Below are 20,243 nucleotides of genomic sequence, written 5' to 3'. Positions count from 1 at the left end.
TGGTGAACTAAGATGGACTGAATGGTTTCCTGATCTGCAATTATAATCCAATAAACAATTAGATTCAAAAATTAAAATCACAAAACAAAAAACAAAAATCACAATAGAATTTTTATAATCTTTTTCCCTGAAGGTCTGCAGTGAAGCCATATTAATTCCATCTACGCTGGCAACTTAATTTGAGTTACATGTCCAGTGTAAACTCTTAAATCTTGTATTGCTCCCGTTTCACGTATTTTGCACCCCAGGAAGTCCTGTGAATTGCAAAGTGTAATGGCGAGAGCAGTCAAAGAAGGGGAAATGCACTGCAAATATCAAAAGCGTGCTAAAGGTTATAGATCTGGGTCAAAAAGAAAATGAAAGTGAATACAACTCCCGATTCTTCGAAAACCCAAAGTTGACATACAAAAAAAGGTTGTATTCCGAGAAACATTCTGATACTAAAGCTTTCCATATCTGATTTTAATAAACATAAAACCTTTTAATATCATATCAATTTTGAGATGAAAACCCCCCAAATTACAAAGCCAACAACAAAATATATATCATCAGCAGATATTCCATGTTGCTACATTTCTTTTTCATATTTTTTAAAATTTAGAGTACCCAATTATTTTTTTCCCCAAATTAAGGGGCAATTTAGCGTGGCCAATCCACCTGCCCTGCACATTTTTAAATTGTGGGGTTGAAGCCCACGCAGACACGAGGGAAAATGTGCAACTCCACGCGGACAGTGACCCGGGGCCGGGATCGAACCTCGGACCGCAGCGCCGTAGGCAGCAGTGCTAACCATTGCGCCACCGCGCCGTCCCTCCATATTGCTACATGGTAAATCAGATGATGTGTTATTTTATAAGGGTACAAATGTTACATCTTGTAATACACAGTGCATTATTCTGTTTAGAGGATTAAGGCCACAAAGTACAACATAAAATTAAACAGTCAGGTCTGTGCCCATTGCTGATCATGGACTTCCTCAGAATGAAAGAGTGCACGTAGGTCAATATTAAAACAAAGCACGAGGCTCTGGATTCTCCATCTGCACGAGATGTACCTTTTTTATTAAATATTAATATATGTGGCACTGCTCTTGGCAAGTCACAGAATGGGCTCCATTCAGTTGCTAAAGTATAGGTGCACATTCTTTCAATGCTGAATTAATATTTTGGACTTCAAAAAATACATCAGTTAATAGGCTGCAGGTCTGCTGGATCTAATATGTTTTGCTGCTGAGTGCCTGTACATTCAAAATTGCTGTGTTTATTTTATTAACCTTCAACGGCAAGTAGCAAGTGCCATACAAATGCCAAGCAATGACTACCGGCACGTCCCGATATTCAACAACATTACCATCACTGAAGCCCCTGCCATCAACATCCTGGGAATTACTTAACTGAACCAGTTATATAAATACGGTTGTTACTGGGGCATGTCAAAGGTTATGGGGATTCTGTGGCAAGTAACTCACCTCCAGACAACCAGAAACCTGCTCACCAACTAAATACCCCCCCCCATTTGCCTCGGCGAATGAAACTCCAACACTATTCAACACCATCTAGGTCAAAGCAGCCCGCTTGATTAACTCCCCGTTCACCAGCATCAGAGCAACGTGGCGGCAGTGTGCAATGCACCGCAGCCACGTGCCACGGCTTCTGTGACAGCACCACCCAAACTTTTAATCTCCACCACTTATAACAAGGGCAGCAGGCACAGAGGAATATCACCACTTCCAAATCACACACCATTCTGACTTGGAAACAGATCTCCCCTTCACTCTTGCAGGGTCAAAATCCTGAAACTCCCTATCTAGCGGCACTTTTGGTGCACCCACACCGCACAGATGGCAATGATTCAAAAACAAAAAAGGGTCACCACCACCCTTTTGAGGACAGTTAAGGGTGGCCAATAAATCCTGGCCTTGCCAGGTGACTCCCAAAAGCCATGAACTGCAGAATAAAATATCTGTGCATTATTATGAGTCCGTACCAGAACCATATCATCCACATCATAATTTTTTGGTTAAGGCCCTGGACTCGAACCCAATTGTTAGGAATTCAAGAAAGAGAACCCCAATTTGTTATGGGATTTCAGACGAGAACCCAACTATAGGTAAAGTCAACAAGGGCTTCCACTTGCTTATATTTGATAAAGCCGTTTCGAGAGTCCTTTAAAGAGTATTCTGAGCTCTGTCTGTCCAATGGTGTTTCAGAAGCAATTGAGAAACCTCTCCCCTCCCATTAACAACGCCACCCTGCAATCCAAAAGCCCATATTCTTGTCTTGCGACAAAAGGTCCAAGAAAAAAAAACAATTCTCTCCCTCTGTAATCACAGCAAATATACCGAATACAAACTTCAAAATGTTTCACAGGAGCGGGAGAGAGAGAGGGAGCCGGAGCACAGCGAGTGCAGCTTGGGATTCAGGTAGGTATTTAAACTTGCCCCCAGGTTCCAGCAGCCTTCATTTCCAGGAGCGGGAGAGAGAGAGGGAGCCAGAGCGCAGCTTGGGATTCAAGTAGGTGTTTAAACTTGCCCCCAGGTTCCAGCGGCCTTCATTTCCGGGAGAAGGAGAGAGGGAGCCGAAGCCCAGCTTGGGATTCAGGTAGGTGTTTAAACTTGCCCCCAGGTTCCAGCGGCCTTCATTTCCGGGAGCGGGAGAGAGAGAGAGAGGGAGCCGGAGTGCAGCTTGGGAATCAGGTAGGGACTTAAGTGTTTGATTTTTACCTCTATTTAAGTTGGGCGGTTGCTAAACCCTAGACACTACACTTGTAGTGTCTCCCACCCTTCCACCTCCTCTAACCTAAGGGGGTGAATGAATATCAGGTAAGCTCTCTCTTTTCTTTTATCCGCAAGTTACAGCTTCAGATTTTCGGCGGGCGCAGTGGCCAGGGGTCTGTCAGGAAGGTAAATTTACCCTTTAAAAACTTACCTTGCAGGAGTAGCGGCCTTCAGGTTTTCAGCGGGAGCAGTGGCCAGGGGTCTGTCGGCAAGGTAAGTAGCTGGGAGAAATTTAACTCTTCGTGGGTTGGTAAGTATTGTGATTGGTAAGTAAAATCCTCATTTCTTTCACTTATTCATTATTTGATATTATATTTGTAATCAGTTAAGGTAAATGTAAAAATGGCAGGAGATCCCAGACCCATGTTATGCTCCTCGTGCTCAATGTGGGAGTTCAGGGACGCAGCCGATGCCCCGGACTCCTTCATGTGCAGGAAGTGTGTCCAGCTGCAGCTCCTGTTAGTCAGCATGACAGCTCTGGAGTTGCGGATGGACTCACTTTGGAGCATCCGCGATGCTGAGGGGGTCGTGGATAGCACGTTCAGTGAGTTGGTCACACCGCAGATTAGGATTGGTGAGGGAGACAGGGAATGGGTGACCAAAAGGCAGAGAAAGAGCAGGAAGGCAGTGCAGGTGTCCCCTGCGGTCATCTCCCTCCAAAACAAGTATACCGTTTTGGATACTGTTGGGGGAGATGACTCACCAGGGGAAGGCAGTAGTAGCCAGGCTCATGGCACCGTGGCTGGCTCTGCTGCACAGAAGGGCGGGAAAAAGACTGGCAGGGCAATTGTCATAGGGGATTCAATCGTAAGGGGAGTAGACAGGCGTTTCTGTGGTCAAAAACGAGACTCCCGAATGGTATGTTGCCTCCCAGGTGCACGGTTCAGGGATGTCTCAGATCAGCTGCAGGACATACTGAAGGGGGAGGGTAAACAGCCAGTTGTCGTGGTGCATATAGGCACCAACGATATGGGTAAAAAACGGGATGAGGTCTTACAATCAGAATTTAGGGAGTTAGGAGACAAGTTAAAAAGTAGGACCACAAAGGTAGTAATCGCAGGATTGCTACCAGTGCCACGAGACAGTCAGAGCAGAAATTCAAGAATAGTCAGAATCAATACGTGGCTTGAGATGGTGCAGGAGGGAGGGGTTCAGATTTTTGGGACATTGGAACCGGTTCTGGGGGCGGTGGGACCATTACAAATCGGATGGTCTACACCTGGGCAGGACTGGAACCAATGTCCTAGGGGGTGCTTTTGCTAACACTGTTGGGGAGGTTTTAAACTAATGTGGCAGGGGGATGGGAACCAGATTAGGAAGTTAGAGGTCAGTAACGAGGCAGCAACTAAAGCCAGTAAGGTACTAGATAATAAACTCAATGTGACTGAGGGGAAGAGTAGACAGGGAAGAGATGAAGAACACAAAGGGACAGGTGGTCTGAGGTGCATTTGTTTCAATGCGAGAAATGTAGCAGGTAAGGCAGATGAATTTAGGGCTTGGATTAGTACCTGGGAATATGATGTTATTGGTATTACAGAGACTAGGTTGAGGGAAGGGCAAGACTGGCAACTAAATATCCCAGGGTATAGATGCCTCAGGAGGGATAGAGAGGGAGGTAAAAGGGGTGGAGGAGTTGCATTACTGGTCAGAGATGATATCACAGCTATGATTAAGGAGGGCACGATGGAGGATTTGAGCACTGAGGTAATATGGGTAGAGCTAAGAAATAGGAAGGGTGCACTAACATTGTTGGGACTTTACTACAGGCCTCCCAAAAGCGAGCGTGAAGTAGAGGTACAAATATGTAGACAGATTATAGAAAAATGTAGGAGCAATAGGGTGGTCGTGATGGGAGATTTTAACTTCCCCAACATTGAATGGGACTCATGTGGTGTTGGAGGCCTAGATGGAGCAGAATTTGTAAGGAGCATCCAGGAGAGTTTTTTTTTAGAGCAGTATGTAAATAGTCCAACTCGGGAAGGGGCCATACTGGACCTGGTATTGGGGAATGATCCCAGCCAGGTGGTTAAAGTTTCAGTCGGTGATTACTTTGGGAATAGCGATCACAATTCCGTAAGTTTTAGAATACTCATGGACAAAGAGGGGAGTGGTCCTAAAGAAAGAGTGCTAAATTGGGGAAAGGTCAAGTATAACAAAATTCGGCTGGAGCTAGGGAATGTGGATTGGGAGCAGCTCTTTAAGGGTAAATCCACATTTGAAATGTGGGAGTCTTTTAAGGAAAGGTTGATTAGAGTGCAGGACAGACATGTCCCTGTGAAAACGAGGGATAGAAATGGCAAGATTAGGGAACCATGGATGACGGGTGGAATTGTGAGACTAGCTAAAATGAAAAAGGAAGCATACATAAGATCTAGGCGACTTAAATCTGATGAAGCTTTGGAGGAATATTGGGAAAGTAGGACAAATCACAAACGTGCAATAAAGAGGGCTAAAAGGGGTCATGAAATATCTTTGGCTACAGGGTTAAGGAAAATCCCAAAGCCTTTTATTCGTATGTAAGGAGCAAGAGGGTAACTAGAGAAAGGATAGGCCCACTCAAAAGACAAAAGAGGGAATTTATGCGTGGAGTCAGAGGAAATGGGTGAGATTCTTAATGAGTACTTTGCATCGGTATTCACCAAGGAGAGGGACACCTTGAGGATGTTGAGGCTAAGGATGGATGTTTAAATACTCTCGGTCAAGTCGGCATAAGGAAGGGGGAAGTTTTGGGTATTCTAAAAGGCATTAAGATGGACAAGTCCCCAGGTCCGGATGGGATCTATCCCAGGTGACTGAGGGAAGCGAGGGAAGAAATAGCTGGGGCCTTAACATATATCTTTGCAGCATCCTTGAGCACGGATGAGGTCCCAGAGGACTGGAGAATTGCTAATGTTGTCCCTCTGTTTAAGAAGGCTAGCAGGGGTAATCCAGGGAATTATAGACCTGTGAGCTTGACGTCAGTGGTAGGCAAACTGTTGGAGAAGATACTGAGGGATAGGATCTATTCACATTTGGAAGAAAATGGACTTAGTGATAGGCAGCATGGTTTTGTGCAGGGAAGGTCATGTCTTACAAACCTAATAGAATTCTTTGAGGAAGTGACAACGTTAATTGATGAGGGAAAGGCTGTAGATGTCATATACATGGACTTCAGTAAGGCGTTTGATAAAGTTTCCCGTGGCAGATTGATGGAAAAAGTGAAGTCATATGGGGTTCAGGGTGTACTAGCTAGATGGATAAAGAACTGGCTGGGCAACAGGAGACAGAGAGTAGTGGTGGAAGGGAGTGTCTCAAAATGGAGAAAGGTGACTAGTGGTGTTCCACAGGGATCCGTGCTCGGACCACTGTTGTTTGCGATACACATAAATGATCTGGACAAAGGTATAGGTGATCTGATTAGCAAGTTTGCAGATAATACCAAGATTGGTGGAGTTGCAGATAACGAGGAGGACTGTCAGAGAATACAGCAAAATATAAATAGATTGGAGAGTTGGGCAGAGAAATGACAGATGGAGTTCAATCCAGGCAAATGCGAGGTGATGCATTTTGGAAGATCTAATTCAAGAGCGGACTATACGGTCAATGGAAGAGTCCTGGGGAAAATTAATGTCCAGAGCGATCTGAGAGTTAAAGTCCATTGTACCCTGAAGGTGGCAACGCAGGTCTATAGAGTGGTCAAGAAGGCATACAGCATGCTTGCCTTCTTCGAACGGGGTATTGAGTACAAGAGTCGGCAGGCCATGTTACAGTTGTATAGGACTTTGGTTAGGCCACATTTGGAATACTGCGTGCAGTTCTGGTCGCCACATTACCAGAAGGATGTGGATGCTTTAGAGAGGGTGCAGAGGAGGTTCACCAGCTGTTGCCTGGTATGGAGGGTGCTAGCTATGAAGAAAGGTTGAGTAGATTAGGATTGTTTTCGTTGGAAAGACGGAGGTTGTGGGGGGACCTGATTGAGGTCTACAAAAGTATGAGAGGTATGGACAGGGTGGATAGCAACAAGCTTTTTCCAAGAGTGGGGGTGTCAATTACAAGGGGTCATGATTTCAAGGTGAGAGGGGGAAAGTTTAAAGGGAGATGCGCGTGGAAAGATTTTTTACGCAGAGGGTGGTGCGTGCCTGGAATGCTTTGCCAGCGGAGGTGGTAGAGGCGGGCACAATAGCATCATTTAAGATGCATCTAGACAGATATATGAACGGGCGGGGAACAGAGGGAAGTAGATCCTTGGAAAATAGGTGACAGGTTTAGATAAAGGATCTGGATCGGCGCAGGCTGGGAGGGCTGAAGGGCCTGTTCCTGTGCTGTAATTTTCCTTGTTCTTTTATCACAAGACAAGATATACGCAAATATATACTACGGAACGATTAAGCAGCTGGATCTCTTACCGTTTTAATTTTGTTGAGAAGTGACATTCTAATATAGCCCCGGTCATGATAGCGAAGAAACAGAAAGTAGAATGGAAAACAAATCCAGGTGTAGATGCAAGGAATCCAGACTAAGATGGTTCGGTGGAAGCAGTGTGTAAAATCTGGATTATCTGTATACCAGGTTTTGTTTGAATCCTGCAATATACAAAATGAACAAGTTAACACTTAAATAGAACAAGTTTTTCCTTCAAATCAGGGTACATTTATGGATATGAATGCAAACAGTCTGTCCGCTCAACTCGAACACTACGGCATAGTCAAACACTTTTTTTTCCCTCCAGAGAGTTGGAGACTGGGGAAAAGAATGCTGCGTATTTCATCATATTCAATCTAGAGCTAGATATCGTGGTCACACTGGTTAAAAGCATCACACAGCACCTCCCTCTCAAACTCAACCCACCAATATGCAAGTGCTTTGGCTTTTAATTTTAATAAAGGAACAAAAATGTTAAATATACTCAACAATTTCATCAACATTTGGAAAAAGAAAATATAAATTAAACTATTCAAGTAAACACTCTGGCAATATTGTAAAGTAGAAAATAAATATTCCCCTTAATAGGACTATACAAAACAAATGGTGGGACAAAAAAAAAAAACAGATTAAAAAGTCAAGTACGGTCACTTTTGTTTAAAGTACGAATTTTGTCAAAGATGGAAAATTTTTATATGATGGAAAACAAAGCATGGTGTTGAAATAACAATCTATGGCAGCAGAGAGGCACAAAAACATATTGAAAAATAATTCCCCAAGGCAAGAGAGATGAAAAGGAGTAAGGTGAGAGAAACAAAGAAAGGACAATGCAGCCTAGTTCTGAAATTGCTAAACTCTATATTCAGTTCAGAGTGCCCAGTGGAAAGTTCTGCTCCCGTCTGCAGTGAATTTGTTTGGAGCAGTATTGGTGGTTAAATCTGAATGATCAGAATTGGGACAAGGGGACTGGGGAAGAAGTGAACTACAAAGAAGAACACAGGGACTTAGCAAAGCGGTTTTCCAACATAAAGGAGTCCACACTGCATGCAGCAAGGAGAATATACAAGATTAGAGGAAATATATACAATCTCTGCCTCACATGGAAGACAGTAAGACTTCTTACTGTGCCCAGCCTAGTCCAACTCCGGCACCTCCACATCATCACTTGGGAGAAGCAATTGGGGCCCTAGCCAAGAACATGAGAGAAAGCAAACCGTTGGGTCTGTTCTGGTTGAATGGGAAAGCTTTGGGGGAAAGGGGAACCTAGAAAAGGTTGGAGGAAGAGTGACAATCACACCTTGGGAGTATGATGGAAAGCTGAAGAGAGAAGAAATATATGCCTGTTCATGGATTCAGACATATCAAACAATGCGCTGGTGAATGCAGAGAGTAGAAGGCAAATCACCAAGTCAACATCACCATCATTATAAATGGAAGGAAAGAGTTTGAACAGAAATATTGGGAAATATGACAAACCCAATATCAAAGGTCCAGTCACAGATAAGAAAAATAACATTTCTGAAAGTGCAGTGAAGTCAGAGTAAATATAAAGTGAGGAAAGAGAGAAACAGATGGAAGTGTGTGACGGAAGCATCATCTGGGAAGATGTGGTCTTAGAATTGGTAAAAAATGGAGAGAATTTCATTTTCAAAGGGTCCCGTTTACCCTTTGCAGTGCCTCACTCCATGCACCCCAATTGATTTCCCCTTTCTCTTTGATCTTCACCACCCACTCACCTCCCTGCTCCCCCAGCCACTTGTATATATCCCCAATTCTTCCCTCCCCTTCCAGATCCAAGAGCAGCAGTCGCTCCAGGAGGGTGTATCCCGGCAACCTAAGGAACCCCCTCCAGACCTTTACCTCAAAGTCCTTAACCTACAGATACCGGAACTCTCGGCAGCTCTACCCTCGCCCTTAGCTCCTCCAGACTGGCGAACCCTTCCTCCAAATACAGATCCCTCACCTTGACTAGCCCCACTTGCCTCCACCTACTGTATACACTATCCATCCCCCCCGGCTCAAACCCATGATTCTCGCACAGCGACGTTAGCACCGACATCCCTTCCACCCTAAAATGCCTCCTCAACGGATTCCAAATCTTCACCATGGACTGCACCACTGGGCCCCCTGAATACCTACTCGGAGCCATTGGCAATGCTGCCGTCACCATAGCCCTCAAACTAGACCCCTTACAAGAGTCCTCCTCCATCCTAACCCACTCTAGCCCTCCTTCTTCCCACCACCACCGCACCTTGTCCACATTCGCCATCCAATAATAATGAAGCAAGTTCAGCAGCGCCAACCCTCCCCTGCTGCCTCTTCCTCTGCAGCAGGGTCCTCCCCACCCTCGGCACCTTCCCCGCCCATACAAAGTCAGAAATGATCGTGTCCACTTTCCGAAAAAAGACCTTTGGTATAAAGATCGGGAGAGCTTGAAAGGTAAACAAGAACCTCGGCAGAATATTCATTTTCACCACTTGGACGCTCCCTGCCAGCGTTAAGTGCAGTGTATCCCACCTCTTAAGGTCCTCCCTGGCCTCCTCCACCAGCTTCGTTAAGTTCCACTTGCGAAGCCCCGTCCATTACCTGGCTACCGTAAATGGCATTCTTCCTAAATTCGCCCGTTGTCCCAGCTCATTCACCGGGAATACCTCGCTTTTCCCTACATTCAGCTTGTACCCTGAGAACCCTCAGACCTCCCAGCAGGCCCATAATCTTTCCCAGCCTCTCCAACGGATATAAAACATACAGCAAGAGGTCATCAGCATAGAGCGACACCCGATGCTCCCTCTGTCCCCTCAATCTCCTGCCACTCTGCCGACCCCGAGAGCCATCGCCAATGGCTCTATGGCCAGCGCAAACAGCAGCGGCGACAGCGGGCACCCTGCCTCGTACCCGTGTAAGTCAAAGCTTTGTGAGCTCATATCATTCGTCCTCGCCCTCTGTGCCACATACAGCAACCATACCCATGCCACGAATCTCGGCCCAAACCCAAACCTTCACAAGACCGCAAACAAGTACCGCCACTCCACCCAATCAAATGTCTTCTCCGCGTCCATGGACACCACCACTTCCGGTACCAGAGCCCCTGAATGATTCATCACATTTAACAGCCGTTTTATATCACTCGCGAGCTGCCTGCCCTTCACGAAGCCTGTTTGATCATCTGCCACCACCCTGGAGAGACACTCCTCCATCCTCCCCGCCAACAACGTAGCCGATGCTTTCACATCCATGTTCAATAGTGATATGGGCCTATACGACCCACATTCCACCGAGTCCTTCCGCGTTTTCGGAATTAGTGCGATTACTGCCTGCGCAATCGTCTCCGGCAACTCCACCTTCTCCAGCGCTTCATTAAATGCCCCCAATAGATGTGGTGCCAGTTCCGTCGCAAATTCCTTATAGAATTCCACCGGGTACCCTTCCGGCCCAGGGGCCTTCCCCAACTTTATACCCCTGATATTATCCAGCACCGCCCTCAGCCCCAGGGGCTCCTCCAATGCCTGCCTCTTTGATTCCTCCACTTGGGGAAATTCCAGCTTGTCCAGAAACCGCCCATGTCCCCCTCCTCTCCTCCCGAGTCCGCCACAAAGTCCCTGGTGGTACTCCTTAAATGCCTCATTTATCTTCCCTGGCTCCGACACCACATTCCCAGCCCCAGTCCGTATCTTCAATATTTCCCTGGATGCAGCCTGCCTTTGCAGCTGGTGCGTCAGCATGTGGCTCGCCTTCTCCCCATACTCGTATTGCACCCCTCTTGCCCTACGCAGTTGCCCTAATGCCCTCCCGGTTGTCAGCCTGTCAAACTGCCCCTGCAACTTTTTCCTCCTCGCCAATCCCTCAGTGGTGGGCACCATCGAATATTCCCTGTCCACCTCACACTATCCTGCTCACGAGATGATCATGTTCCGCCCTCCTTTCCCTATCCGCACGGGCCTTAAACAAAATAATTCCCCCCCCCCCCCCCCCCACCCCCACCCCACGGACCACTGCCTTCATTGTTTCCCAAAAAATGTCCGCCTGAACCTCCCATTCGGATTGCCCTCAACATTCAGAAGGAAAATTGATCTTACATTGTCTGAGGGCGTCCATTCACAGAGTTCAGCTGTTGAGGGGAGTGTTGGGAAGTGAAGGTTTTCGGCAGAAGTAGCAGTCTTCCCTTAGTTTTGGGAATGCAAGAACGTTTACATAACTGGTATATCCTTGCCAGTGCAAGGCCCCTTTGAAAGCCAGTATACCAAAGATGAAACAGATAAACCCCACGAGAAAGGGATTTCATCCATCAAGGAAGGAAGGAATTACCGACCACACCGGTAGTAAGGATGGAATCATAAAAACTCTCCCATTTTATAGACTGATTATTGTTTAAACTCAGCATCCTCTGGTAATAGTTTACACTGATACACACAAGTGCCTGTGCAACATTTGCTGCCCATTTGGTTAAGGAACTCCATTACTGATTTGCTACTCAACTGCTCGACAATGCTGATCAAGCGCTTATGTGGCCAAATGTAAGCCGCGAGTTTAGAACCAACAAGGTGCCTCTGCACAAATTGCGGTCTGGCTTCTTATTAATAATTTGGCAAGCAAGTGGTTTACTAACTCTGCAACTAGAGGGTAACCTAATCAAGAGTAATTCAATTTCTAGTTGAGAGCCATCCAATTTCCCACAACATATTCCATCTGAGAAAATATGATTTTTGGGGTGTGAATGAATGCAAGCAATGTAGAAAGATTGGTTAGGGTATCACTGAAGAAGAAAGCTCAAATTTAGAGGCTAACTCAATTAGAAATGCAAGCGCAGAAGGACTGCATGGCGCTGATGTCATAAATATAAGCACGATGCAATCGTGTTTTACTGCTTTTGGATTCTAATAATAATCTTGGATCACTGTCAGTGCGGAGTCTACACATTCTCCCCGTGTCTGCGTGGGTTTCCTCTGGGTCGGGAGATATAAACAGAGACAATGGATGGTAAGCGTGTTCACGTGATGGACTGGACGGTGTTCACCACTCTCTGTAGTTTCTTACGGTCTTGGGCCGAACAGTTGCCATAATCTTAATAAGCTTTATTATTGGCACAAGTAGGCTTACATTAACACTGCAATGAAGTTGTGAGAAAATCCCCTAGTCGCCACATTCCAGCCACAGTTCGGGTACACGGAGGGAGAATTCAGAATGCCCAATTCACCTAATAGGATATCTTTCGGGACTTGTGGGAGGAATCCGGAGCACCCGGAGGAAACCCACGCAGACACAGGGAGAACGTGTCGACTCCACAAAGACAGTGACCGAAGCCGGTAATCAAACCTGGGACCCTGGTGCTGTGAAGCAACAGTGCTAACCACTTGAGCTACCGTGCTGCCCTAATACAACTAGTAACAACAGCTGTTTTAAGAGATCCATTTCCATTTTTAAAAAGCCTTGAAACGACCACCAGGAATTGTGCCATGAAAACGGGAAAGCTGCTGCCCAACATAATCAGGTGGACAACCCATTAAACCATATTTGGATTTTTGTCACGTGTAACGAGGTAAGAGGTACAGTGAAAAGTATTGTTCTGCGTACAGTCCAGGCAGATTTTTCCATACATGAAAACATAGAACATACGATAAATGCATAGACACAGGTGAAGCATACAGAGTGTAGTGCTACTCAGTAGAGGAGAGATATCAGTTAAGTCCACAAGAGAGTCATTAAAGGAATCTGGTAACAGCAGGGAAGAAGCGATTTTGGAATTGGTTAGTGCGTGTTCTCAGACTTTTGTACCTCCTGCCCAGTGGAAGAGGTTGGAAGGGAGAACAACCTGGGTGGGAGGGTCTTTGATTATGCTCACTTTCCCAAGGCAGCTGGAGATGTAAACAGAGTCAATGGATGGGAGGCGGGTTTGCGTGATGGACTGGGCGGTGTTCACAACTCTGTAGTTTCTTACGGTCTGGGGCCGAGCAGTTGCCATACCAGGCTGTGATGCAGCCAGATAAGATGCTTTCTATGGTGCACCTGAAAATATTGGTACGAGTCAATGTGGACATGTTTAGTTTCCTGAGGAGGTATAGGTGCTATTGTTTTCTTGGTCATAGCATCGATGTGCGTGGACCATGGCAGATTGTTGGTGATGTGCACACCTAGGAATTTGAAGTTGACAACCATCTCCACCTCGGCCCCGTTGATGCAGATAAGATGTGTACAATGCTTCGCTTCCTGAAGTCAAAGACCAGCTCTTTAGTTTTGCTGATGTTTAGCGAGAGATTGTTGTCATTACACCACGCCACTAGGCTCTCTATCTCCCTCTTGTACTCTAGACTCATCGTTGTTCGAGATCCAACCCAGTACGGTCATGCCATCAGCAAATTTGCAGATGGAGTAGGAGCCAAATTTTGCCACACAATCGTGTGCGTAGAGGGAGTATAGTAGGGGGCTAAGTACACAGCCATTTAGGGCAGCACGGTAGCAAATGATTAGCACGGTGGCTTCACAGCGCCAGGGTCCCAGGTTCAATTCCCTGCTGGGTCACTGTGCGGAGTCTGCACGTTCTCCCAGTGTCTGCATGGGTTTCCTCCGGTTTCCTCCCACAGTCCAAAGACGTGCAGGTTAGGTGGATTGGACATGATAAATTGCCCTTAAGTGACCAAAAAAGGTTAGGAGGGGTTATCGGGTTACGAGGCTAGGGTGAAAGTGACGGCTTAAGTGGGTCTGTGCAGACTCGATGGGCCGAATGGCCTCCTTCTGCACTGTATGTTCGATGTTCTATGTGAGGAGCCCCGATATTGAGGACTATTGTGGAGGAAGTGTTGTTTATTCTTCCTGATTGTGGTCTGTGGGTCAGGAAGTAGAGATGCTCCAGGGATGGCTGTAGAGCCAGGGATATAGCGTCTGCTGTAGGCGGTATGCAAATTGCAGTGGATCAAGGTATTCTAGAGAGTATGGAGTTGTGTCTCAGGACCAATCTCCCGAAGCACTTCATAGTGATAGATGTCATGGCCACCGGACAGTAGTCATTGACACATGTTGTCTGTTTCTTCGTTGGTGGCCTTCTTGAAGCAGGTGGGAACCTGAGAACGGAGTAAGGAGAGGTTGAAGATGTCAGTGAACACACCCGTCAGTTGATCTGCGGAGGATAGGACCCATTCTTTTCTGAGGGTTCACTTTCAAGAAGGTTGATCTGACTTTGGAGGCTGTGACGGTAGATAGGGGCGTGTCCGAGGCTGCTGGAGCAGTTGACAAAGGTTTGTTGGTTTCCTGCTCGAAACGAGCATAGAATGCATTGAGTTCATTGGGAGGGGTGCACTGTTGCCAGAGATTCTACTCAGCTTTGCTTTGTAGCCAGTTATATTGTCACAACCGACGAGAGTCCGTGTCGTTAGTCTGTGACTCTAGTTTAGTCTGTATTGTCTCTTGGTGTCCCTTACATAGGAGAAAGGCCTTTAAGAACACTTGTACTTAAAATTGCACTAATGATAGCAATTTAATGAGACATTTTGAAGGCAAAATAGTCTTATTGATGAACAGCATGTCTTTCATAAAGTCAGATCAACAGAATCACAAAACATCCTTACTATCCAAAATCTGACCTATAACCTTGACAACCGCATCGTCAGTGATCTAGTTATTTTAGGATTTTTCCATGTTTTTTGACAGGTATGCCATACGCAAAGCTACTGGACAAACTAGATCATTATGACGTCCGAGAAAACACTAAGCAGTGGTCAAGAACATATTCTTGCCAAATGGCAACTGTTTCACAGTGAATGGGAAAGCCTCAAACGGAGAACAGGTCTCAAGCGGCCTGCCCAAGGTTACTGTCCGGCGCCCATACATCCTTCTTCTCCATGCGACATCCATTGATGGAATGTCAAGCCAGATCAGGCTCTTTGCAGATCTCTCCCTGGTCTACAGAACCATTACTGAAGCAGCAGATGGGATTATCTTCCAGGAAGATTTAAATAATCTCATCAAATGGACCAATATATAGGGAAATGAAATTCAACATGGAGAAATGCAACCTGATGCAAAACAGTCATACTCAATGTCCATCAGTGCGCAATTATAGAGTGCATGATTCCCCCACCTTTGAAGTTATACATCCAAAAGAAGAAAAATAGAGCATACAAAGTCAAAAAGCAGCTTCCTGGGTATCCAAGGTACTTAGGTTCATGAAAGAGAACTTCCATCACCTATTCAACGACACTGAAATAAATGCCACACCAAACACTAGTCCGATTGGGTACACCACAGCGCTGCTGCATTCTGCCGGAGCAGACTGGTGCCTGCCCTCCATCTCCATGCTGAGCTGGTCTTCAAGGGACTCGTATACTGCTAAAAACATTATCCTCCCTGTGAATGTTCAGTGCCAGCCAGTTCACTTTGTTACAAACAATTACAGGCAAGTATCTCACGGCTGGTAATGCCACCAGGTCGGCACAGTCTCCTAAGAAAGGCCACCATGCGCTACAAAATTTTGAATGGGCAATTAAATATTTCTAAGCAGTATATCAAGCCCACAAATAATCAACAAAGAGTTCTTAACCAACAGCCCCAACTGTTACACCCCTACATGTTTCCTTTGCTAATTCCACCCTTCCCCAACCCCCAGCAAGAATAAAGGGAACAAATCACCCACAGCCTTAACCCCTACACCATCTGAGAGACTCATTTAAGAAAAATATGTTGAACTTTTTAATTTAATTTCAACTGCACTCATTGTGATTGAATGGAAGACGACAGAGGAGAACGTGAACAATGTCAGGTGTCTTTTCATTTTGTTATGTATAACAGCATGTCACAAATGTTTTCCAATTGAAGTACAGCAATTTATTTCAAGAAATGTAGCCCATCAAAAAAGTACAATGCCTCCAATTATAACACTAGAGCTATGAACAGGTTTGTTGAGCAAGGACTTTGATAAAGAATCAGCTACTTATATATCGTTACCACACTGAACAGTACTAGTATGCCACCAGACTTGTAAAACTAGAAGAGTCAGAAGTTTTAGGGAACAATTTATTTATTACAGGAGCCATTCTTTTATTGAGGATTAGTAAGAATTTTCTGTTGGCCAGATGTCAGAATTTACTGTTTTAACACGTAACAGTGAGATTGGACAAGGACATGAAAATACAATTGAGAGGTAGTGTGTGTGTTTAAACACATGCTGAACAGAGGATAAACGAGATAAAAATTTCAAGTGGAAGAGCCATGCCCAACCAATCTGGGCCATCTGTAGTTTGTTGTAATTGCTACATAGCTTTATCTGCATGATGACTCCTATCTACACACTGTTATCTTTGTGGGTAAACATTACATGAGAAAAACCAGCAATTTGCCTCCTATACACTACAGTCTCAAATCCTGTGACCCCAAAAAAAATGACAACTGACAATTCAACTACCAGCAGAAGGAACTTCAATGAAGTTATGATTATTTCTGAATCTTGTGCTGGAAACCCCAAATAGTAATGACTGAACATTATTTAGCCACTACTGCAATTAAAATAAAGTGGATGTGTCTTATAATCTTTATCCAATTAGTTACATATATATTGTTGAAATCTAAATATTTCACTTTGCACCATCACTTTGTACACACAGTACACATTTCATCAGAAATAAATAAATCTCAATTTTATAGCACTAGCTTACTTGTTTACGTGGACCATCAAAATCACTTTGCATCTCCATAATTCCTAGTTTTCTTACTTTAAAAGATTCTGGGGGGTTTTCTGGAATAAAAAGTGGATGACCTCACATTCATCGTCACTGGACTGGTAATCCAGGGACGCAGGGTAATGCGCTGGGGATCCCAGTTTGAATCCCACCATGTAGAAATTTGAATTCTTAGGGCAGCACGGGAGCATAGTGGTTAGCACAATTGCTTCACAGCTCCAGGGTCCCAGGTTCGATTCCCGGCTTGGGTCACTGTCTGTGCAGAGTCTGCACGTTCCCCCAGTGTGTGCGTGGGTTTCCTCCGGGTGCTCCGGTTTCCTATTACAGTCCAAAGGTGTGCAGGTTGGGTGGATTGGCTATGCTAACTTGCCCTTAGTGTTCAAAATTGCTCTGAGTGTTGGGTGGAGTTACTGGGTTATGGGGATAGGGTGGATGTGTGGGCTTGGGTAGGGTGCTCTTTCCAAGAGCCAGTGCAGTCTGGCCTACATTTGACTCCTGACCCACTAAATTTTATTAACTCTTAATTGCCCTCTGAAATGGCCGAGCAAACCACTCAGTTCAAAGGGCAATTAGGGATGGACAACAAACGTTGACCTTGCAGCGACACACGCATGCAATGTGCTACAATTGTGCGCATTGCCAATCGGTCTACATGTTCTGTAATTTCCCACTCGTCTGTTGGATTGGATTTGTTTATTGTCACGTGTACCAAAGGAACAGTGAAAAGTATTTTTCTGCGAGCAGCACAACAGATCATTAAGTACATGAGAAGAAAAGGGAATAAAAGAAAATACATAATAGGGCAACACAAGGTACACAATGTAACTACATAAACACCGGCATCGGATGAAGCCTACAGGGTGTAGTGTTAATGAGGTCAGTCCATAAGAGGGTCATCTAGGAGTCTGGTAACAGTCTGTACAGCTCACTGTGCTTCCTTGCTTAGACTCATCCGCAAACTTGGATATGCAATTCACCAGTCATTCATCCAAGTCATACATTCAGGATGAAAGGCTGAAGCACCATGGTGCTCATCACCAAAATCTGCCTATTCCTTTATCACCTTCTTGGGTATCTCACCTACTCCACCCTGCCACCATTTGTTTAGAGTACTCATTTTTACCACCCATCCAACTATCAGACCAGGTTCCACATCACTTTTCCCGTTCTGACCTCTCATCCTCAGTGATTTCAACATTCATCATAACTCACCCACATGCTCTCTTCAGAATTTACGGCCTCCTGTACTCTGTTAATCCCTGAAAATTAACTCACCTACTTGTAGTCATGGCCACCCCCCTGATCATACCATCTTGCATGAGCCCAGACCCTCACGCGGCCAGACCCAGGCCCGAGCCCAGACCCTCACACGGCCAGACCCAGGCCTGAGCCCGGCCAGACCCAGGCCCGAGCCCAGACCCTCACCCAGACTCTCACCCAGACTCTCACCCCCGTGCACCCCCTTCCAACCAGGGTCGGATTCATAGAACCGGGTGTGTGGGTGTGGGTGGGTGTGTGAGGGTGTGTGTGTGAGGGTGTGGGTGGGTGTGTGAGGGTGTGTGAGGGTGTGTGTGTGAGGGTGTGGGAGGGAGGGTGTGTGTGTGAGGGAGGGTGTGTGCGGGTGGGTGTGAGGGTGTGGGTGTGAGGGTGTGGGTGTGAGGGTGTGGGTGTGTGTGGGAGGGTGTGTGTGGGAGGGTGTGTGTGGGAGGGAGGGTGTGTGTGGGAGGGAGGGTGTGTGTGTGAGGGAGGGTGTGTGTGTGAGGGAGGATGTGTGTGTGAGGGAGGGTGTGTGCGGGTGGGTGTGAGGGTGTGGGTGTGAGTGTGAGGGTGTGGGGGAGGGTGTGGGTGTGAGGGTGTGGGTGTGAGGGTGTGGGAGGGGGAGGGAGGGTGTGAGGGCGTGGGAGGGAGGGTGTGAGGGTGTGTGTGTGAGGGTGTGTGTGTGTGAGGGTGTGGGTGTGAGGGTGTGGGTGTGAGGGTGTGGGTGTGAGGGTGTGGGTGTGAGGGTGTGGGTGTGGGAGGGAGGGTGTGAGGGTGTGTGTGTGAGGGAGGGTGTGAGGGTGTGGGGGAGGGTGTGGGTGTGTGTGTGAGAGGGAGTGTGTGAGGGTGTGGGTGTGAGGGTGTGGGGGAGGGTGTGAGGGTGTGGGAGGGAGGGTGTGGGTGTGTGTGTGTGAGGGAGTGTGTGAGGGTGTGGGTGTGAGGGTGTGGGTGTGAGGGTGTGGGAGGGAGGGTGTGAGGGTGTGGGTGTGGGAGGGAGGGTGTGAGGGTGTGGGAGGGAGGGTGTGGGTGTGTGTGTGTGAGGGTGTGGGTGTGAGGGTGTGGGAGGGAGGGTGTGGGTGTGAGGGTGTGGGTGTGGGAGGGAGGGTGTGAGGGTGTGTGTGTGGGGGAGGGTGTGGGTGTGAGGGGGGGGGGGGGTATCGCTGCTCCCCCGACCCGGGGTTGATGCCGTCCCCTCAGTGCCCCGGCCACGCCGGGCCGCGGGGTGCCGGCGGCTGTGGGCCCGGGGGTGAGGGTCACCCGGGGGGAGGGGGAGGGAGAGAGCCCGGGGGAGGGGGGGCCGGGAGGGGGGGGGGGGGGGAGCCCGCTCAGTGGCCGGGGCGGGGGGGGGGGGGGGGGGGTCACTCACCCAGAACACATCGGAGCCGCCCTTGCTGCAGAAAGCCTCCATGTCGCCCGGCTCCCGGCGTCGCCTCCTCCTCCCGCCTCTTAAAGGAGCCGCGCTCGGGCTCGCGCCTCTTAAAGGGGCCGCGCTCGGGCTCGCGCCTCTTAAAGGGGCCGCGCTCGGGCTCGCGCCTCTTAAAGGGGCCGCGCTCGGGCTCGCGCTCCGCCACCAGCCGCCGCTCATTGGCTGCCACCCCCCCCCCCCCCCCCCCCAACCCGGCTCAGCCCCGGCGGCTGGAGGGTTAACTCCAGCACAGCAACCCAGAGACCCCAGCCCACTCTCTGTCTCTCATTCTCTCTCCATCACTCTATCTACCTTTCTCTGTAATTCTTTCTATCATTCTCTCTCTATCTTTTTCTCTCTATCTTTCTATCATTCTCTCTATCATTCTCTCTCTACACACTCTATCTCTCTATCATTCTCTCTATCTTTCTCGCTCTATCATTCTCTCTATCTTTTTCGCTCTATTCTATCATTCTCTCTATCTTTTTCTCTCTATCTTTTTCTCTCTATCATTCTCTCTACCTTTCTCTACCATTCTCTCTATCATTCCCTCTCTAACATTCTCTATCATTCTCTCTATCATTCTCTCTCTAGAGACTCTCGCTATCTTTCTCTCTATCATTCTCTCTATCTTTCTCTCTATCTTTCGCTCTATCATTCTCTCTACATTCTATCATTCTCTCTATCTTTCTCTATCTTTTTCTCTCTATCATTCTCTCTATCAGTCTCTCTACACACT

General features: G+C 47.0%; 1 protein-coding gene across 3 annotated transcripts in view; it reads right to left on the bottom strand.

The window, feature by feature from the left end:
• The window catches only part of abcc1 (ATP binding cassette subfamily C member 1 (ABCC1 blood group)), a 114,161-nt gene extending 94,607 nt beyond the window's left edge, over positions 1 to 19,554 (bottom strand). For all 3 annotated transcript variants that reach the window (XM_072481852.1, XM_072481853.1, XM_072481854.1), the window contains exons 1-2: positions 19,466 to 19,554; positions 7,162 to 7,338 (exon numbers count right to left, since the gene is read on the bottom strand). In XM_072481852.1, the coding sequence (XP_072337953.1) occupies positions 7,162 to 7,338; positions 19,466 to 19,507 (219 nt within the window). In that variant the 5' untranslated portion in view covers positions 19,508 to 19,554. The remainder of the gene's footprint in view (positions 1 to 7,161; positions 7,339 to 19,465) is intronic.
• Positions 19,555 to 20,243: the final 689 nt, after the last annotated feature.

This window comes from Scyliorhinus torazame, chromosome 17 (assembly GCF_047496885.1).
Source record: "Scyliorhinus torazame isolate Kashiwa2021f chromosome 17, sScyTor2.1, whole genome shotgun sequence".
Classification (NCBI taxonomy): domain Eukaryota; kingdom Metazoa; phylum Chordata; class Chondrichthyes; order Carcharhiniformes; family Scyliorhinidae; genus Scyliorhinus; species Scyliorhinus torazame.
Note: the sequence above shows the minus strand (reverse complement) of the source record. Positions and strands in the feature narration are given on the sequence as shown.